Source organism: Anguilla rostrata, chromosome 14, assembly GCF_018555375.3.
Source record: "Anguilla rostrata isolate EN2019 chromosome 14, ASM1855537v3, whole genome shotgun sequence".
In the NCBI taxonomy this organism is placed as follows: Eukaryota; Metazoa; Chordata; class Actinopteri; order Anguilliformes; family Anguillidae; genus Anguilla; species Anguilla rostrata.
The window spans coordinates 21724193-21745050 of record NC_057946.1 but is presented as its reverse complement, the minus strand read 5'-3'; the positions used below and the strand labels follow the sequence as shown (position 1 = coordinate 21745050).

General features: G+C 39.0%; 2 protein-coding genes across 9 annotated transcripts in view; one reads left to right on the top strand and one right to left on the bottom strand.

The window, feature by feature from the left end:
* The window catches only part of rab27b (RAB27B, member RAS oncogene family), a 41744-nt gene that overhangs the window by 16862 nt on the left and 4024 nt on the right, over positions 1 to 20858 (top strand). For 6 of the 7 annotated variants that reach the window (XM_064309130.1, XM_064309129.1, XM_064309127.1 and 3 more), the window contains one exon: positions 18970 to 19141. In XM_064309130.1, the coding sequence (XP_064165200.1) occupies positions 18989 to 19141 (153 nt within the window). In that variant the 5' untranslated portion in view covers positions 18970 to 18988. Of the gene's footprint in view, positions 1 to 3510; positions 4007 to 18969; positions 19142 to 20858 lie in introns of those variants that run through there. The other variant, XM_064309131.1, reaches the window with a different exon arrangement.
* The window catches only part of wdr91 (WD repeat domain 91), a 58492-nt gene that overhangs the window by 34743 nt on the left and 2891 nt on the right, over positions 1 to 20858 (bottom strand). The gene's annotated exons all lie outside the window — the stretch shown is intronic.

Here is a 20858-nt window from a genome sequence, read left to right as displayed (position 1 = left end):
CTGATTTTTATTTGGTTTGAATAGTTTTCTGTACCAGATATCTGCCATGATGTCCTCTTCAAAGAAGAGAGGGCTGCACCAGGATATCTAGGCTGAGTGTAAATAGTATGGAACTTTTCAGGGTCATGCACCAGGTTGAGCAGTTCTTGAACACTTTGAGCTGAGTATGAAGGCTCACTTTCAAATGATTAGTTGTCATCCACACAGGGAACATGTACACATGAAGTATGCTTTAAGGCTTTCAGCAATAAACACACATACGTACGTTGATGGTCAGTGGTGTGAAGAAGAGACAGTGTAGATTAGTAGGACGTGACACAGTTTTGCGGTACGACGCAGCAGGGCCTGGCACGAGGCCTGAGGGACAGAGCTCTGATTCATGGAGGGAACGGGGCCTCTGCTCGCAGCCGAGCTGCAGTAATTGCTGTCTCGTCTCACGCATCAGTGCGGCCCTCAAACAGACAGCCTGAAGTGGGGGCCCCGCGTTATTCCAGAGCGGCCGAGGGGAAGATGATGGTTAATTTAAGGGTTGCGCTTCTGTCGTCTCCTCTTCCCTTGCTTAGTCCTTTCCAGAAGACTCTTGGAGCTTCCGAGAAACGAGACTAAACACAGCAACCTGATCACACTGGTTTCCAAATGAACTACAAACAGCGTCGTTTTATTTTTCTTTGAAATGATTTCTGGGAAAGCAGCACTCATGCACTCCGTAAGGTCCTGTTATTTTAGTTGACATGTTGGCCTTAAAATGACCCTAGTTTGTTTGAGATTACATTTATAAGACACATGTTTCTAAATACCCCTCAGAAATAACAATTTGTCAGTTCTTAAAAAATATAAAATCCTCAGGAAGTTGTTAGGTTGTACTTGCCATTCATTTATTTTGCAAGGTTTGTTTACTTCAAGTATGCTTGGAAATATATATATGTATATATATATATATATATATATATTTTTTTTTTTTTTTTTTTTTAAACAATTCCAGGAAACAAACAATAGCATTCACTCTCAAATTAGGAATGAGGTAAAACATTTTAAAAATGTGAACAATTATGAAGTGGTATGCTGCACACCCCCACACCAGAGGCTATGGCCATCTTCCACCACAGAATGAAGGCCCACCTCTACGAACTGTACCACAGCTCTAGCACTTTTTGCTAGCACTAACACTTGATTAGAAACTTCTTTTTCTTTATCACCCTATATGTTAGTACAGTAGGATGTAATAAATAACAATGAACCCACACTGGAGGGAATCTAAAGATGCACTGTGGTAGTGGGGCACTTTATTTAAAGGGGAACTCCACTGCAAAACATTTAACACATTTAACAGATCAAGGCGTCATTTATTAATGTCTGTACAGAGATATCGACAGAGAAAGTTGCACATTTTAGGAATTCTGGGTAGTTGCCATTTCAACTGTAAACAGTATGTGCTAGCTAGCATAGTGGACTTAGATGCTCTTTGTGGCCCTTTTTTGACAAGGATCCACTATCCTTGGATGAGGTGGGGAACACGGATGTTATCCATAGTACTGACACATTAGCAGGGTAGACCAGAGACTGCAGTGAAATCACTGATCTCCAAAACATGTTGGCCAAACCCAATGCTAGATACAGCGACACTACTCAAAAAATAACAAAATGTGTAGGCCTACTACTGTTAATTATATTGTAGGCTAGCATGCTTCACTGTGTTTTATTCAACATTTTAATCAAACAGACTCAAGTTGGCTAATGTTAGCTACTTGCGTTTTGCTACTGCTGAAATGCTATGCTTGGTAATGATATAACAATACTTTGCCATTGCTATGCTCCAGCATCATATTACAACCACGATGTCATCTACCGTACACACATTATAGAGGCACATGTGGACTACCGTCAACATATTACTGCCAGTAATAGATTATACATAAGTGCACATTTGTGTCTTTTGCAGTCAGTAAACATAAACATAAATCGATCTATTATCAACTGCATTTGAAGAATACTTAAGAATCTCAATACTTTAAGCCTGCATGCAAGGGAAATTTAATTCTACAAGAACAGCACGGTATGGCGATTTCAGAACATTAAATTTCCATCCGTAAATACAGTACCCACCCGTGCCTACAATAAATGTTGGGCTATTTATCTGTAGGCTTTTCTTTGATGGCTACTCAAGCATCAGATGTATGCAGTTTAAAAAGAACACAGAGACTTACCAAACAGTTTACTAAAAACATTTAAGTCGATGCTTGCATTAGAAGGACATATGCAAATTGAGGTAACTGACCCAAACCTTGTAGACAGTGTACCTGTGAAGTGGCTAAAACCCTACATTGAAAACATTTTGTTTTTTGCAGTAGAACTGGTAATACTGCAAATTGATTTCTCAGGTCCACATAGGCTACTTCTGTCTTTAATTGCACTAAAATGACAAATCATTCAGGTTGTTTCGCTGTTGGTGCATTGCTAAGAAAAGCAACAAAAACGGCAATAAATGAACAAGAAAGAGACAAGCAATATTCTTGTCAGATGATTTACTGAAATGCATAGATGCGGAGAATATCTGTATCAGCTCTCTTATGAAGGAATGCCAACCATACACTTCTCCTTGACTGGCTTAGTACCCGTCTCCTGATCGCCATTCTCTCTCACCTCCGATATTGTATAAAAATGCCTGTTCTTGCTGTATTTATTATGATAATCAAATATTGCACAAGGCATGACCATGCCTGATATAACTTGCTGAGTCTGCTGTATAAATCACAGTTATAAGTCACAGTAGTTCTGTTAAACCCATGCAATTTGCCCCACTGAAGTGGCATTTTCTTTTTATAAGGACTTTAGCAGTAAAATCGACTGAACAAAACACATAAACCTAGATTTTTCTTTCTTTAGTGGCTAGCTTGCTAGCGAGTAGTGTTATCCTCTCTCCACCAAGTAGAAAGGTCCAGCCCATACATTTTTATTCAGTAGAAGTGGCAACCTGTGACTAGCTGTTTGACGCTCTCCCATGGACTGTAAGTACCCGCGCCTTGTAGTCTTTAGTAAAGCAGGAACCTGGAGCATGCGCAGTAGTTTGGGGCTATATCTCTCCACTCAGGAGGACAGGTTTAATCAGGAGGACAGCTACTCTTCAAGTAAAAGTTCATTTTATGGTGAAATTGCCCTTTAAGTAATTAACTTCAGAGAAAGATCCTGGCATGCATGAATGGACTCTCAACCTGGGCATTTTGAGCTCTTGATAGCTATGGCTAGACGTGATGAAACAGCACTGTTCCCAAGATTGTCCCAAAATTGAATGCTATTTGCAGCACTTCAATAAATCAAGACTGCCTGATTATGTATCCATATAAAGGAATACCATCCTCATAACTGGAATGCCTTCATCACAGACTCCTGTCTACCAATAACCAATTAAATAGAAATAGTGTGTTACATATTTTACAGCATTTATTGTATTAAAGCGTTGGAAAAAGTTATTGCTAATACAATATGCAAGCTCGGGCCTCCTGAATGTACAGTTGAGGTGCTTGAGTTTAATACAGTTAAGGGCCCTACACATACCAGAGCCAGCTATAGCTGGGGGTTCATGACAGAGAGCAGAACTGGCACAGGACAGCACATATTTCAGAGGACGCTGTAGCACTGTAGGAAGGTAATTACCTGCAATAATCATTACGAATTTGGAAGAAAGTGGGCATTAAAAGAAAACTAATCTCATGCTTGCCCTGAAGGCTATGTTGAGCTGGAAACCAGTGCAGCAATCCACCATCAGTTGTATCCTCTATTGTCAAAGGGGAATGCCTAAGGTGTTCTCTGCAATACGCAGTCTAGCCCTCCCCTTTTCTAACTCCACCCACTTGCATGCCAGAAAGAAGAAAACCTATAGTAGCAGCATGACCTCGACGGGTTTGCCTTTAGTCAGGGGTGTGTCTATCGCTTCAGCTGGATGTTCCTCTTGACTGCACATAATCTGCCCTGTTGAAGGACATTTTCATTAAAAGGGGCTAAAAAAACGGTAAGGACTGACTTTTCCTGATCTGATCTTCAGAGAGCAAACTCAAAAGTGAAAGGGAGGTGTCTGCTTGAGTCTCACTCTTTCTTCGGGGGATGTCTTAATGGATGATTACTTCATGCTTTCCTTAAAAGCTTAGAATTAGGAAATGTGATCACACCCTATTCTACAAGTTGATAGTTGTTTGATCACATTACAATGACTGTCTTCTTGAGGATTACTTGGTGGACATTTGATGGAAATAAAAAAAGATTTTTGAAGTGTGCTTTTTGCACACTGTTCCAGAAGCTATACTAGGCAGTAGTTCAACATTTCTTCAGTTCTGTGTACAAGACAAAGACACTGTTTGGTACTTAAACCTAGCATTTACTGCACTGAACTCAAAAATGTAATAATTTCAGTAGTTAACATGTATGTATGCTATACACCTTTGTGCGGGCAGGTTTTTACACTTAAACAGGCGCATGTTCATGAATATGTTGTTTGAAGCTGCATATTCAGCCGCATTTGTAGCAGCATCTAACTGTTCACATTAGCATACATTGTTTGCAGTTTTTGCTGGGTTTCTTCAGTCAACATAGTATAATGTAACGTCTTATACACCTTTTTTATTATTTCTTGTTGTTCTGAAGTATCACAAAGAAAATTGCTGTCTGAAATGCATTTACAGTGTTCATTCAAAAGTTTATTTGGCCTCTTGACGGTTTAGATGCATTATAATATAGCATTGTAGAAACACAAGTAGGGTGTTCCTGTATATTATTCTTCCATATAAGTGTCTTGCATTGGTAGATTGCTAGATCACTTCTGAGGAAACTTGTTAGATGATCAGTTTCACTAAGTAAGCCTTTCACTTTAAAACAATCACTCTAACTCTGTCACTGTCTCTCTCTATCTCATTCTCTCTCTCACCCTCGCTCTCTCTTGCTCTTTAATGAATAAAAGCATGTGACATTGTGACAGATTGTAAAGACTGCTTGTGTTGTTTCTGCGGGACAGAAAAAGACTTGTTTGTGACCCACTTCATTCCTGGTACTTATAGCTGTGAAACACACTTCCAGACCCAAAAAAACAGCAAACAATGCCAAATGTGCTGATTACAAGGGCTGCATTTCTGGTGGGTTTTTAAATTTTTATTTTATCAGTTATTTTTGTTTCTCATATGGTAGGTTGTATAAGGTTAAACCTTACCCTCTCACAAATGATGTTACTTCTCACAATGGTGAAACAAGACCAATGACTTTTTTATCCTTGTGGCTGCAGTGATGGTGGAAAGTCAAACACTGTTACACCAAACAGAGGCCCTAATGTTGTGCATGCAAGCTTGTGACTTTGGCGGAAAATAGTGTGGTTTTATTGAGTTAGCTGAAATATTTAGGACCAGGAAGAATGCGTACGCTTGTGAAAGCATAATAACACATTTTTATCCTCAGCTCCCCCTTATTTCCTTTAGCAGATTTTGAATACTGTGATTCATTCATTTATTTATATAATTACTCTGGTCCAGCATCTTTATAGAAAATGGCTTTTGAAACAAAATAATTACAAGAAAGCTGTTAATGTGGGGGGTTGCCAGATGGTTCATTCAGTTAAGGCACCATGCTGTGGTGCATGGATGTGCCTCACGGCCTTGCATCAAATCCGGACCCTGCCAGTGCCAAATATGGTTCTAGGTCTCGCTAGATAACGATGAGCACAGATCCCTAACCGACGAAACCAATTGGTGATAGTGCCACCCAGAGTATGGGAGGGTTCGGTCGATTAGGGATCTGTGTTCATCGCTATCAAACGACCCCTGCTGTGGGATCAGGCGCCTGTGGACTCCATGTGAAAGCAGCATATAAAAGGTCTTCCTCCAATTCCACTCTGTGCAAGCTTAGCTGTAGTCTTGGATTGGAGATGCACAGCCCCAGGAGTCCATTTTTTAAATAAAAAAAATGTGAAAATGTCACCTGACCTTCGGAGCTTACTTACACTAACCGTTCATCATGGAGCTGAGTGTTAAGGAAAAACAGATAAGACACAAGATTTTCAAATAATAAAAAAAGGAATCTGTGCAAAAGGCTCACTTGCGCTTAAATGAAAAATTTCAGAAGTATGGCAACTCACCATTTTATCATTTCACATAGGAAACAGTAGTTTTTTAAGCATTGCAGCCAAGTCTACTGAGCTTCAGAATGGGTTTATTTATATTTCTAACCAGAAGATCCCTTCATAGAAGTCATGCTAAACATTTTCACACAGCTTTCCAGATTTCCTGTTAAATGCAAAACGTACTGGGACAGTGACACAATTTTTGTTGTTGTGGTTCTGTACTACAACACACTGGATTTGAAATAAAACAATGAATGTGAGGTTAAAGTGCAGACTGTCAGCTTTAATGAGGGTATGCATCATGTCAGGTGATCCGTGTAGGAATTACACCCCTTTTTCCAACGGCGCTGTGGGCTATGCATGACATATTGTGGTCACTCAATCACTCACTCACGGACGACCTTTGGGGTGCGTTTTGTAGGAAGCATGCGCAGGTGGTGCTTCGTTTAGTAGGACACGTGCGCAGGTGGTGCCAGCTAAAATGTGTCTGCGGAAATGAGTTGCACTGTGGGTCTGGATGGTTCTGTGCTTGTTATACATAGTCCCTCCATTGTAATACCCTCAAACTAAAGCGAGCAGTCTGCACTTTAGCGTCATATTCATTGTTTTATTTCAACACCAATTTTCTAGAGCACTGAGGCAAAACAACAAAAATTGTGTCACTGTCCCACTAAATGTAAATGTGCCTAAAACTATGTAAACACATTTCTGTGATGAGTCTGAGCTTGCCTGGCAGAGCCAGCAAATGTGAAGGGTGATCATAGAAGCCTTTGAGTCGCATGCTAAATCTCTATAATACCACAGAATATAGTGCTAAAATTTCTAGATGAACAAAAAATAAAAGTAAACTCAGTGTCAGTAAAAGAAAGGTCTGTTTGTAGGCTTCATTAATATAATTAATTAAGCTGCATCAGGTTTTCACAGTCCCACATCAAGACATTAAACTAAAAAAGTTATACTTTAAGGCTTTCCACAAGTTACAAAATGTACTTTAATTTACATCATATTATGAATAATGGCAACTAAAGACTAGTGGCAGTATGCTTATAGTGAATGAATTGGGCTTGTGAATGAATGTTGCAGTGGGCTACTGGCATTGTTGCTGGGATTCAATCAACTTTGTCCTTAAATTTGACTAACAATTAAGTGCAAGAAGTAGGCTATTTTTCTATTCACAAACAGAGTTCTGCAAGCTCAGAAATAGCTAAAACTAACTTGCCAAACTGAATTTGTGAAGAAAAAGTGTAATGTTTGTGTTAACTTGTAAGACAAAGTTAAGGACAAATGTCAGTTTAATATAAGCCAGTATCTTTAGGCATTTTGCAAAACTGAACTGCTTCATCCAGCTGCATAAATGGGTAAAAGTTGAAAGAAGTCCTCTTGGATAAGGCCATCATTCAGGTTAAGGAATACTTTTTGGGTTTGTAATAACATTAATATATTTTCCATAATAAACAATGACCAGGCATAAAGAAACCAGAGTCAAGGGCTATGCAGGTTATCAGCACATTATTGGGGTGCATACATTACTGAATTGTGTCCTGAGACTAAAATAGCTAATGTGATTTGAATATAGCTGTATGTAATATGCTGGGTACCACTGTATGCATTATTTTACTGATTTTGTTATATCCTTTGTGCAAATAATTTTTTTTTTTTTTCTTTTTGTCTTAATCTCAAGAACCATACATTCTGCTACAGTATGATGAAACCTACAATACATGGGACATTCAAATAAAGTCAAATAATATTTATAAATAATATTTTCATGTTTTGTTTTGTTGGTCATCCAAGACACTTGTATTTGGCAAAAAAAAACCTTTTTTCTGGTGGGTCTCAGGGGAAATTTTGGAGGACACATTTAAAATCAATAAAAACCCATCCACAGGGTTAATCTATCCTAATTTAAAAATGTATTATCCCCCATTTTAATTTCATTCAAATATTTTAAATGTCAAGTCTTATTTTTAGGCCTGTCTCCTTGCTGAAACATTCTTTGTCAATTGGAGAGAGTGCAGATAGTCATTTGTTCCAGAGCATATGCAGCCAAGCACTGCTGCTTCAGTCCACCAGCTGAAGTATGCAGTTATGCTTTTCAGAGGATTCATTACATTACATTACAAGCATTTAGCAGACGCTCTTATCCAGAGCGACTTGCACATTTTTTTACATAGCATTTACATTGTATCCAATTACACAGATGGATATATACTGAAACAATGCAGGTTAAGTACCTTGCTCAAGGGTACAATGGCAGTGTCCTAGCTGGGAATCGAACCTGCGACCTTTAGGTTACAAGACCAACTAACCAAAACCTTACCCATTATACCGCACTGCCACCCACCCACACACCGCCAGTGCAGGCAGACTAGAGACACCAGATCGCCCAGAGGAGAGGAGCCTTTATTGTCCTATTGTATCCCCTAAGTGATTGAACATAGCCTGGCTTGATAGCAGCCAGCCCTGTTGAAGCTAAACCTTACTCATAATGAACCTTACCATGAGAGTGAAGTAGTCACCACAAAGTTTCTACAAGCACACTATGCCACACTCAAAGAAAATTCCAGAAGAGATGATCAAAACATTGTTTAAATGTATCAGCCTGGAAAGGGTTACAAAGCCATTTCTAAGATTCTGGGACTCCACCGAACCAGTGAGAGCCAGTATCTCCAAATGAAGAACACTTGGAACAGAGGTGAATCTTCCCAGGAGTGGCCAGCCTACCAAAATTTGTCCAAAGGTGCAGCAATAACTCATCCAGGAAGATCCCAAAAGATCCCAGAAGAACATCCAAAGAATTACAGGCCTCTCTAGCCTCAGGTAAGGTCAGTGTTCATGACTCCACAATAAGAAAGAGACTGGGCAAAAATAAGAGAGTAACAATGTGGAAACCACTGACAACCAAAGGAAACATCAATGTTCATCTTGCATTTGCTAAAAAAGCACCTGGATGATCCCAAGACCTATTTGGAATAACGTTTTATGGAAAGATGAGTCAAAAGTGTTTTTGACTTTTTGGACAATGCAGATCCCATTTTGTCTGGCGTAAACCAAATACAGCTTTTCAGGGCAAGAACAGTTAGGCATGGTAGTGGTAGTGTGATGGTGTGGGGATGCTTTGCTGCCTCGGTACCTGGACGACTTGCCATTGAAGGAACCATGAATTCTGCCCTGTACCAGAAAATTCTTAAGGAGATGTCTGGACAGCTGTCTGTACGCTGAAGCTGAAGCATCAATTGGGTATTGCAGCAAGACAATGACCCAAAACACAAAAGCAAGTCCACATCTGAATGGCAGAAAATAAACTAAATTTAAGTTTTGGAGTGGCCTTGTCAAAGTCCGAACCCAAAAGAGATGCTGTGGCAGGACCTGAAATGAGTAGTTCATGCTTGATAAACCTACCAATTTGTTTGAATTAAAGAAGTTCTGCAAAGAGGTGTGGGCTAAAATTCCTCCACAACAGTTGCAGTTATTGCTGCTAAAGGTGGTTCAACCAGTAGTAAATTTCAATAGGGCAGTTTATTTTTCACATGGGTGATATGGCTGTTTGATAACTTTTTTCATTAAATAAACGAAACAATTTTAACGTGTTTTGTTTTTACTCAGGTCCCTTTTGTCTAAGATTAGATTTTTTCCAAAGATCTGAAACCACTCAGTGCAACAAACATCCAATAACAGAGGAAATCAGGAAGGGGACAAATACTTTTTCTTGGCATTGTACCTGTGAATGGCAAGGATGGACTCAAATCCCACTGTCAAGAAGTATTTGCCATATTCATAGTGAAATTATACCAATGCCTGATTTGAGAATACACAAAGCTTATGATGAGTCATAAAAGATGAATAAGCAATGAATTAAGGACATTATGGTCTTGATGTTTGCAGGTTTCTGTATTTACTTGTATTGTTTCTTATCTAGTCACTATTTAATTTGATTGATATTCCAGTTGAATCTACCCAAATTGAAAGCTGTTAGGTGTTATGATACATCAGGTGATATTGTAAGATGATCATTTTAAAACCGTTTCTCCCTCTCAATCACTTCTCAATCATGGATCATTGTGGAATGGTCTTTTGGCCTTTGAACGACAGTAAAGAAGGTGAAACTAGCAGTCACTTGCATTCACACACTGTGGCCTCTTAACCCTCATTCAGCCTTTTATTATGGATTGTGAGTTTGTTTGGTCAAATGTACTGCTTCCTGATGCCTGGCAGAATCAGATTTGATTAATATAACTTCACTCATTCATCATACGAGATTGCATTTAACATAAATTTAGTTTTATACTGTGCGCTCTCAAAAAAAAACATCAGTGCAGCCAAACCAATTAGCTCTGTTCACTCATACTATTCAGGAACATTTTGGTCTGTATAAAACCCTTTAATTACACGCAAATTGCCCTGTAATTAACATAAATACTGCATTTAGACTGTAGACCTCTTCATCTTTCACACCTCAGCGTACAGAGCACCTAGCATGCTTTATGAGTGCTTTTGAATGTCACAGAGAATGGCGGAGAGTATCGTGTTGCATTCGTGCTCCACAAACCTTTCAAACAGCTGCCACCCCGTTAACTTGCTTTTCAGAGTCTTTCATCAAATGTCAGGCTCCATTATATCATATTGTGTATATAATATAGCTGTCCTGTTGAATTTTATTATTAACGAGATAATGAACATCTCAGTGGTTATAAGAAAGATCATTCTTTAGGGATTTAACTATAAAACTCAATCCACTGAAAAGAGGCTTGAGTGATGAATTCAGTAAAATATAGAGGCCCAATGTAGCAAATCAGTCCCAAAACCAATATCCCGCAAAGTTTTGGAAGAATAGTTTTGAGAAATTATATTTTCCTAATTCGAAACCCTTATGCTGAGTTTTTAAATAATGGTTGATTAACGGTTCATTTCACACTTTATAAAGCTCAAGGGCTATTGGTTTCAAGTCTCTTGGTCAAATAGGGCAGGAGTTATGACGGTGTAAATGTTGCATGTTCAGTAACCTGATATAGTCCCACCATGTGCCCAGTTCACCTCAAAGTTTTATCAAAGTGTGTTCGGATTGCCCTTGGTAAATGTGCAATGTGTTTCATTAGGATCAACCAAGTGATTATGGCTAAACTGAGCAAAGTGGCAGGTGAGTGATTACATTCCAAAATGGCGGCTAATACAGCACATGGCAGCAACCCTTACAGCAGATAAGTTTTGCAAACGTGGGGACTGGTCACGGACCAGGTTTTTACAAATCTCTGCAAAACTTTCATTCATTCCTTGATGGAATTATTGGTCTTGCTCCAGACATTGTCTATTGTCTATTCAATTTCCTGCCAATCAAAAGAGCTATGAAAGAATATGCAACAGAACTCAGGTTTTTTCTTCTTCTTTTTTTAAAAAGGTGGAAAATCCAAATGAGGAATTCTATGGGTCCTAAGAGCAATTTTATTTATTTATTGATTGATTGACTGTGAGAATGGTCTTTTGACATTGGCTACAAGTGCAGGTCAAACTGGGCAAGAGCAATGATCATTATGTGTTTCCCATTCACTTTACTGGTGTAATACCTCCATAAGGCCAACTGACAAATATTTTCATTGACAATACCCCTCCGTCAAGTTTTGTAAAAAAAAAACAAAAAAAAAAAAAACACGCCAGTACCAGTAGAACCTGAAGAGTCCTAAATGGATAAACAGATCCAAACTTAGCAGTCAGTGGCCTCCAGGTTCCCATGCTACATCTCTGTGTAAATGCGATCTCACACAGAGACACACGGCGCTTAACCTTTGCGCCTGACTGGAGGCGGTGCTGACTACAGGTGTTGGCCAGCCACCCATGGAGCGATTGAGAGTCCCCTGGTGCATACAGTAAATATATGTGGGCAATCCGTAGGGCAATTAAAGGGAGAGCTTCCCATCTGATAACACACACAGTGCACTGGTGGGAGACTCGGCGGACACCAGCGATGACATCATATGAACTTGCAGAGACCATTAAATAGATAGGGATGACCTTGCTATTTTAAAATACATGCATTTTTCTGGAAAAAAAAAAACTAATAAATGAGTCAAGCCTAAATTGCACTGTTTAAACCAGTAAATAGAAATGGCGTCACTTTCAGTCTGGGGAGAGGCGAAGCAGAGCTTAAATGAAAGCGTTTGGCAATTTCATCTGAGGCACAGATACATTTCTGCCTCCACCTTTCCCAGTTTCCCCATTTAAAATGCAAGCATTTGCACTGGCATTGGAGGGGTGGTGTTAAGAGGGGTGTGCTTATTTAAATATATTAGAGAAGTGCTAGTGTCATGCATTTTAACCAAAATCAAACTTTTGTGTACTCCCCCCAAAATCACATCTAATAGAACTAATGCAGTTAAAAATATGCATGGAAATAGCTTTGCCAATGTTAAGAATTACAATCCTATATTGATAAGAATTGTATATTTACATTTCCACTGCATTGTTTGTTTTAATAGGCTATTCTCAATTTGTAGCAATACTATAACATCCAATGATCATCCATGATCCAATGATGGATGGTTCTTGACTTGTATGTATTATAATAGCAGAACAGGTAAATGAGAACAGACAATTATGAGATAAAATGTACCATATATCCTGGGATATGTTACACAGACATGCCAGTGATGTTCATCTCTTAAAGACATTTAGTCTTAAGTACACATATAGCTATATCTGTGTTTGATCAAATTTTGAAGTGTGACTAGTTTAAGATGTAAGAAAACTACAGCCGACAGACAATGAAGATCACATCCCATAGATGATAAGATCACAGCCCATTGACGATAAAGATCACAACCCGTAGACGATACGATCACCTACGGGCTGTGATCTTAATTGTCTATGGGCTGTGATCTTTTTGGTCTTCGGGCTGTGATCTTTAGCATCTACGGGCTGTGATCTTTATCGTCTACGAGCTGTGATCTTTATCGTCTACGAGCTGTGATCTTCATTGTCTATGGGCTGTGATCTTTATCGTCTACGGGCTGTGATCTTTATCGTCTATGGGCTGTTATCTTTATTGCCTACGGGCTGTGATCTTAATTGTCTATGGGCTGTGATCTTTTTGGTCTTCAGGCTGTGATCTTTAGCATCTACGGGCTGTGATCTTTATCGTCTATGGGTTGTGATCTTAATTGTCTATGGGCTGTGATCTTTACTGTCTATGGGCTGTGATCTTTACTGTCTATAGGCTGTGATCTTTTTGGTCTATGGGCTGTGATCTTTTTGGTCTACGGGCTGTGATCTTTTTGGTCTACGGGCTGTGATCTTTAGTGTCTATGGGCTATCTTTCTCGCTGGCAGGAATGAGGCAGCATAAGCACTAGAGTGTTGGATGGACAAGAAGTGCATGTGAGGGAGGGAGGGGGAGTGTACCACCCATTACCACTGCCACTGTGAGATCCGAGTAGCAAGTGCGTGAAGTATGGTACAGTATCACTGATACAAAAAATCATTCTGCCACTGTATACCTCCATTTGTCTGTGCAACTCAATGAGGGCTATTTAAAGAAACTGTGAAATGTTTGCCTGCATCACATACAGTTTTTCTTTAGACAGTACTCCATCATCAGTTATGATATTTTCAGGGTTAGAGAGTAGCACTTCTGAAATAGGGGCCATTAGGCACAGTAGGCATTTCAGCCCTTTCTTGTCATCTCTCAAGATGTCACAAGTATCCAGATGTAATTACTATTTTCTGTTACCTCAGATCCACGTGCGACAACATTTCGATATTATGCTCTTAAAGCCAAGCCCTGCAAGCCTCAGATACACGCTTGTATTGTACTTGGCAGAATTCAGTAATGTCCAGATTCTGATAACTCACTGCCCACTTCAGAGACACATTTGCCTCCTCTCTCACTGATTCCTGAGGGTTTACAGTGCATGATGATGTTATGTAACTGTGTGTGTGTTTGTGTATGCATGCATGTGAGCATTGGTATGTGTGGGGATAAGTAGGCAACAAGATCCAAGGAAACTATGGCAGTGATTAATTTTTCTTGACTCCAGAACTGTTAGGGTAGATGGTTATTGATGTTGATTACTGATTATTAGACTGCTGCTTCAGCAAAAGGACCAAATATGTACAATATATGAATACATTTTTTATATTAATACAGTATTTTCATCCCTCGTTTTTTTTTTTTGGAAAAAAAGTGGTTGGTTTCAGCTAAAACAATTGCTGAAATGTTTTATTTTATCATACCTTAAATACAATATTTAATAGGCAGCAAGTAGCTTTTATTTAATAATTCTGCAATTGTTTTTTGACAGTTTTGTCATATTGATTTGCCTTGAGAGAGACTTGTTCCATTTTAATTTGAACAGATTTTTATGAAGGGAACAGAAGAATCTTTGTCAACCCCAAACATTTTGTTAAAATGTAGGCCCCGGGAGAAATGGATTGCAAATTAGGTTTTGGAAATGGAAGTGCTCTAGTATTCAATTATACATTCTAAACTGTACAAAAATTTAAGTGAACAATTTTGTTTCAAGCACTGCTGTAGTCAGATCTTCTCTGATTTTTTCATTTTTAGTTTTATTTTTTTATTTTGGGGACTGGGGACTGTTCAGTTATGGTCAGTGTGTGCGTTTTACCAAATTGCTCAACTATAGTGTGGGGTACACAACAATATTGAATTATTTCTTTTTTTTTACTTTAACATGGTAAATTCTTTTTCAGCCAATCCTTTAGAATAAGTATGAGGTACATAAACATTTCTGCATTGACTGGCCTTGGGGGAAGAGTATTTACAGAGGCGTTTAATCCTGTGTATTACTGTATCTGAAATGATTGATGGAGAAATATAGCTGAAATATTGTCACCAGGCCATTGTAGCTGTGTAGATGAACAGCCTCACAGCAACCTTCCCAACAGCTCTCCAGGTACTGATTTAGAGTTGGGAGATTTATAGCCTCTTTCATTCATGACATCAGCAACTGCAGGAACAAGGTTTTGCATTGGTTTTGTGCTTTTAGGAACCACTTAGATACAATAATGAGAGGTGCTAGAATGTCAGTGACAGCCTGTGTATGCTTGATTTATGTAGTGGAAGAAAGTGCTCAACTCAAGATGGAAGCGACACGAGACCCTTGGGTTATTCTTGAGTCATGGTTTCAAAGCTGAGACACGCTTCCTGTGGATCGTTGCGTAACTCATCAAACTGCATTGCTGCAAATGAAACATAGATTTACGTGCATCTCCTCAAGTGAATGGCAAGGAAACGGAAGTAGTGGCTCCGTGCTTTATACATTTCAGAACAGGTGTGGTATTTATTCAAATATGTCTGAAAAAGTACTTTGGCCTGAGTGCTCTTTCTGCTATTCTTTCACTTTAAATACTTGTGTTTTAAATACTTTCATGTTATAAGCAGTGTTTGTTTTCTTTAGGTCTATATGTTTTTTAAATGGAGCAAATGGAGTATCGTAACTATACTGTAACAGTTTGGTTGTTCAGAAACTTGCAAAATAGTCTTATAAAAGCAACTTAAAAAAAATTGTAATCCATATCGTGAAACGTGATATGTCCTTAAAAAAACTGTGATGTGATATTTTGGCCATATTGCCCACCACTACTTACAAAAACATTTATACGCTATAAATACCAATTTTTCATGTTCAAAATTAGAATTCATTGTCATGTACAGATCCACTGCTCACAAAACATAGTAAGCAGCAAATGACTCTGGTTTTTAACATGTGAATACATATTGTATTCATCTGTATAGTAGTACAACACATTAATGGCACATTGGGATGACAGCACAGTGAACTATATTTATGAACCCAATTTTTCCAAACTGTTGTTCTGAAAATGGAGGGCATGCGCTTGAAAAGGGCAACATGGCTGTATAGTCAGTGGAAGGATATAGAGGAAAGGTCAGACCTCTGCATTTTAGTAGACAGTAGAACCAACGTGGCTTCTGGGAAATTAATTATTTTCTTAGACAATTTTAAATGTAGCTTTTATATGCAGCTCCTTTTTACACATACAGCTACATTTACACACACAGTACCATATCAGATTAAATAAACAGAAATTAGAGAAATAATCTATTTGTTTTCCCATTTTATGTTTTATTACACATGACCGTTTAAACTGCATTAGTAATGGGTACAATCCCTCAGTGTGATTTTATTGCCTTTACTGGTTTCCCTGTAGACTGCTGTGTTTCTTTCTGATAACTCCATTCTAATTGCCTAGCAGCATCATGATGCTTTACAAAGACATTTTTACTTTAAACCTTTTCTCGATGACTGGCTCTCTGAAATGATTCCCAACTCAATTAGGTCAAAATGGCACCAGAGCACCAGAGATCATTTACAGTACACTCATTTACAGATTCCCCCCCAAGATCTGCTATTCTTCCAAAGTCTTACCCCCAAAAGTACCGTCAGGACTGCTTGTGTTTTGTGACTGCAGTGAAACGGTGTCACACTGAAAGAGGCTGAAGTGCACGTGAATGGTAATGGAGGGAAAGCTAAAAAGGGGGGTGTGTTCCAAATGTTCTGAGAACTTGGAGGCACTGGCAGAGGAATGAACCAGCTTACTGGAACGTATGCTGAATTTTTCAGTGTGTGTGCTGTTATTGTTCAGTCACCTCGTGAAGTAATAAATAAACACATTGATATTCCACCTTTTTCTAAACTGTGCATCTTGGATGGGATACAGTTGGCTTACAGTGTAAACTGTTCCGAGATCCCATTATATTATGAACATTTAATCGTGGGGATTTAATATCAGTGAGGAGTTCTTATGCACATTTTTTGTACATGCTGCTTCCATAAAATAAGCAGTGGCATGCAAGTGGGACAGTGTCTTCGGGCAACAACAAAAAAAAAGTCTTGCTAAAAAGATGATTCTCTATGTCTAGCCTAAGTCCTAAATCTGTATGCTTCTGTAACGATGAAGCATCAATATCCCTCACCCTCTTTCTTTTTCATCTCGCATTTTCACCTACTGAAAAACCATGCGTATTTAATGAGCCTGAATGTTTAATGCTTATGGGTATTATAACATGGCTTTGTTTTTCATTACGTAACAACCCTACTCCTCCAGCCATTAAGCTGCAGATAGTTCCCCCGTTGGGCTCAGGGAAATATTACAGTACATCTTAAAAGCCCTGCCCCAATGGAATTGAGGTCTACGAGCTGCGACTGGCAGAGTGCGTCTGGAGACCTTCACGTTGCTTCAGTTAGAGCCCCCCCCGCCCCTACAGTCTGTGTGGCTTACAGTTGCCCTAAGATACAGCATGTGAGCGATGGTGCCGCGTCGCATGAGAACAGTTTGTGTGTTTTAGCGGCTGCGCTGAAGGAATTTGAGTCGCATGATCTTGTCTAAATATAACGCATATTGCCACGCATCCAGGACAAACGACGCATACATCAGGCCCTGGCTGCTGAAATCATCTGCTCGCCTTTATGATAAGAATTCTTTATGAAATTTCCAGGTGACATCACTGTGCTTTATTATTATTATTATTATTATTTATTTATTTATTTTTTACATACAGCCCAAATATGAGCTCTTATTGAGAAACACTTCCCCTAACAGGAAATTCAATGTTTCTCGCAAATGTATAATTATGTTAGTCTTGTAATTTGCCTTATTAGTAGCAATGTACAAATACACACAAATCATGAAATCAATGTCGAAATGTCACATTCTAATTTCTGCTGCCTGGCTACATTACAAGCCTGTAAGCCAAAGGCTGGTGTCATAGCAGTGAACTGTGCACAGCTTTGCCTTCTGTGAGTGCTTGTGTAGTGAGACCCTCCTGACTGCTCATGCGGAAACAGGGCTGGATCTTGTGCTGGGATCAGTCTCCCATTCTTCCCCTTCTCCCTCCTGCCCAATCCTTCACTCCCCACAATTCCGCTTCCTGGCCTCTGTCATAATCCATTCAGCTTCAAATATATGTAGGATTAAAAAAATATATTTTTTAAAGCAAGTCATGAGACTTTCATTTTCTCTCTGTGTCATTTAGCCCATAGAAATTTAACTTGGAACAAAGGAGTAACTTTTAGCCGTGTGTCTTCAAAGACAAAAAGGCTTGTGATTTATCTTTGATGTTTGCTAACAGTACGTGAAGTGCGTGTTAACGATGTATTGGCTCAAGTGAATGCAGCACTTGCTACTTAATAACTACTCTGACATTACTACAGTAATGTGCACAGTACCATAGAAAACTTTTACTTACTTTCAGTTAATACCTAGAGTACTACTAATTTAGCAAGTTCATATTTTGACTTTGGAACAGGGGTTAATCTGAACAGGTGTTTAATCTAAATGAAAATGCTAACAACTTTGGTTAGCACCAGTTCAAAGTTGGCTACCACCAATTCAATTTAACACTTAGTTACCTATCCTTGTGCCACATCAGTAACACTGAAATTATTGTAATCACCATTCAATATGATATTACTGCTCTTTTTTTAGTCCTCTATGCTGACTGTTAAAACAACCTTAATAGCAGAGTCGATATTCAAGATATTGCATGGCTATATAGAATGTGCTTAACATCATGGTGGAAAATCCAATAAGGTGGTCTTCATGGGTCAGTTAATTGCACTTAGCTGTACATCACAGATGTTCCTGTTTTATTGCAGTTCTGTGGTCTAGGTGTTTACATCACTGGTTTAAACTCCAGCAAAGCACACTGCAGGCAATCCTATAGGTCCATTTTTACAAACCCAGTAAAGTTCACCAGCATTTATTAATCTTTAAAATGTTGTTAAAAGACATAGATCTGAGCCCAGGAGAGAAATAAAGAACTTTCCATCCTGAGTCCCTGAATTTGGCAGACTTGCACAGTTCGTGCCATGCGGTGATTGGCCAGTGTTTTCTTTATTGCAGGTTCTGCGCAGTCAGCACTATGACTGATGGTGACTATGATTATCTCATCAAGCTCCTCGCTCTGGGGGACTCTGGAGTGGGAAAGACCACCTTCCTCTACAGGTACACCGACAACAAGTTCAACCCCAAGTTCATCACCACAGTGGGAATAGATTTCAGGGAAAAGAGAGTGGTAAGTGTACTTTTCCCTTCACTTTTACATTACATTACATTTATTTGGCAGATGCTTTCATCCAAAGCGACGTACAAAAGTGCATACCAAAGGTCATTGGAACAACTACAAAACACAGGTCCGATAAGGTACAATACTCATTTTTTACAGTTATTCATAGCCAAGAACACAAAGTCCAGTTCACACAGTGAACATTACTCTGACCTAACCTATGCTAAGTCAAACTAGGGGGCAGTACAAGCTACAACATCAGTACGTTGCTAAAGTGTACAGAGGTAGGATCCCAGTTCGGAATGGAACCCACAACCCCAGTTCCCTAACCATTATACTGCTCACCCCAGTGGCCTGTTCACACACCTGCCTCTGATTAGAAAGCTGTGGTTGGTATTCATCCCAATCTGTATTTATACATCTATAGCAATGCACGGTACTGTACAGGTTATCACTAAAATAATCATGCTGTATTGAATTCTCTAAGTTAGCCTAGTTACTGTACTCATGACCTATATTTTAACCCATTGGGGGGTAGGTAGAAGACAGACAAAACTCAATTCTACAGTGAACTACAATGCAGAAGACCCATGGAAACAAATGGATTGATTAAGAATCCATTCCCATTCCTAGACACTTAACAGTCCTCCATCAGAGCACACTGAAGCTTGGCCTGGACGCTTGTAAAGAATTACATGCTAGAAACTAAGGTTTATTTCAGGACATCAGTTCAAGGTTTGCTGGCGGAATGTATACTTTTACGTGTGTAGGGCTCTACAGTAGCCTTCAGTAAGTCACTTTCTCTCACTGTCCTTTTCTTGTTTGAATATTTTTAATACAGTGATTCATGGGCTGTGATTACTTTCCTGTTCTTTCATTTCCTGTGCGTTCAGGAAGAGTGTTAGAGGGCACGCTAATCTCATACCTCGCACCTCAACCACACGCTGCGTGGTGGAGAGAGGGTGATAATGAGAGATCATTTGCATTCCTTTATAACACCAGTCACATGTCCCACTGAGTACATCCTGCACGGTTAGCGTTCCGCGTCATACTCTGCGTCTGTGACATGCTGTCGGCAGGGTAACTGTAGGTTATCGTGTAGGCAGCGCAAGAGGAACACCACACGGGTTACCGCAAATCCCACAAATGAGACACGCATGTGAAAACCTCATTCCGGTCCGACTGACCCGATTACCTTTCTGAAACCCGTCCTGGTTTAATATTCAGAATTTTCATTTGCGTGTCCCTTCCCGTCAAAAGTAAACAAGACATTTGTGTGGCAATAAAGATAATCAAGTTAATTACTCGGTGCTTATTGCAGTCCTATAGCTTTTCATGCTTTGCAACTCTATTGCTAAATTATCCATTTTATAAAGCCAGTCCAGTGATATTCATTATCAACTTCTTCCATTTACTGAAAATGCTTCTGTATTTATGCTATGCTGATGTTTAAGTCCACAGCACTGTCATATGAATACGTTCTGCTTATAAAAACCAAAATAAAACAAACATGAGAATAAAGACTGTTAGAAAAAACATATGGCAAGATGCAGGTTGTCATTAAAGTTATTATCGTTATGAATATTAATTGTTCATTAAAATAGAGTTCAAGCTTAATTTCAATGGCTATATACTGTTTGAATGGTTTTAGTCAGATATGAATACAGATTTGTAAAACAAGTTAATATATTACAGACTATTATTATGTATTCAAGAGCAATTTTAA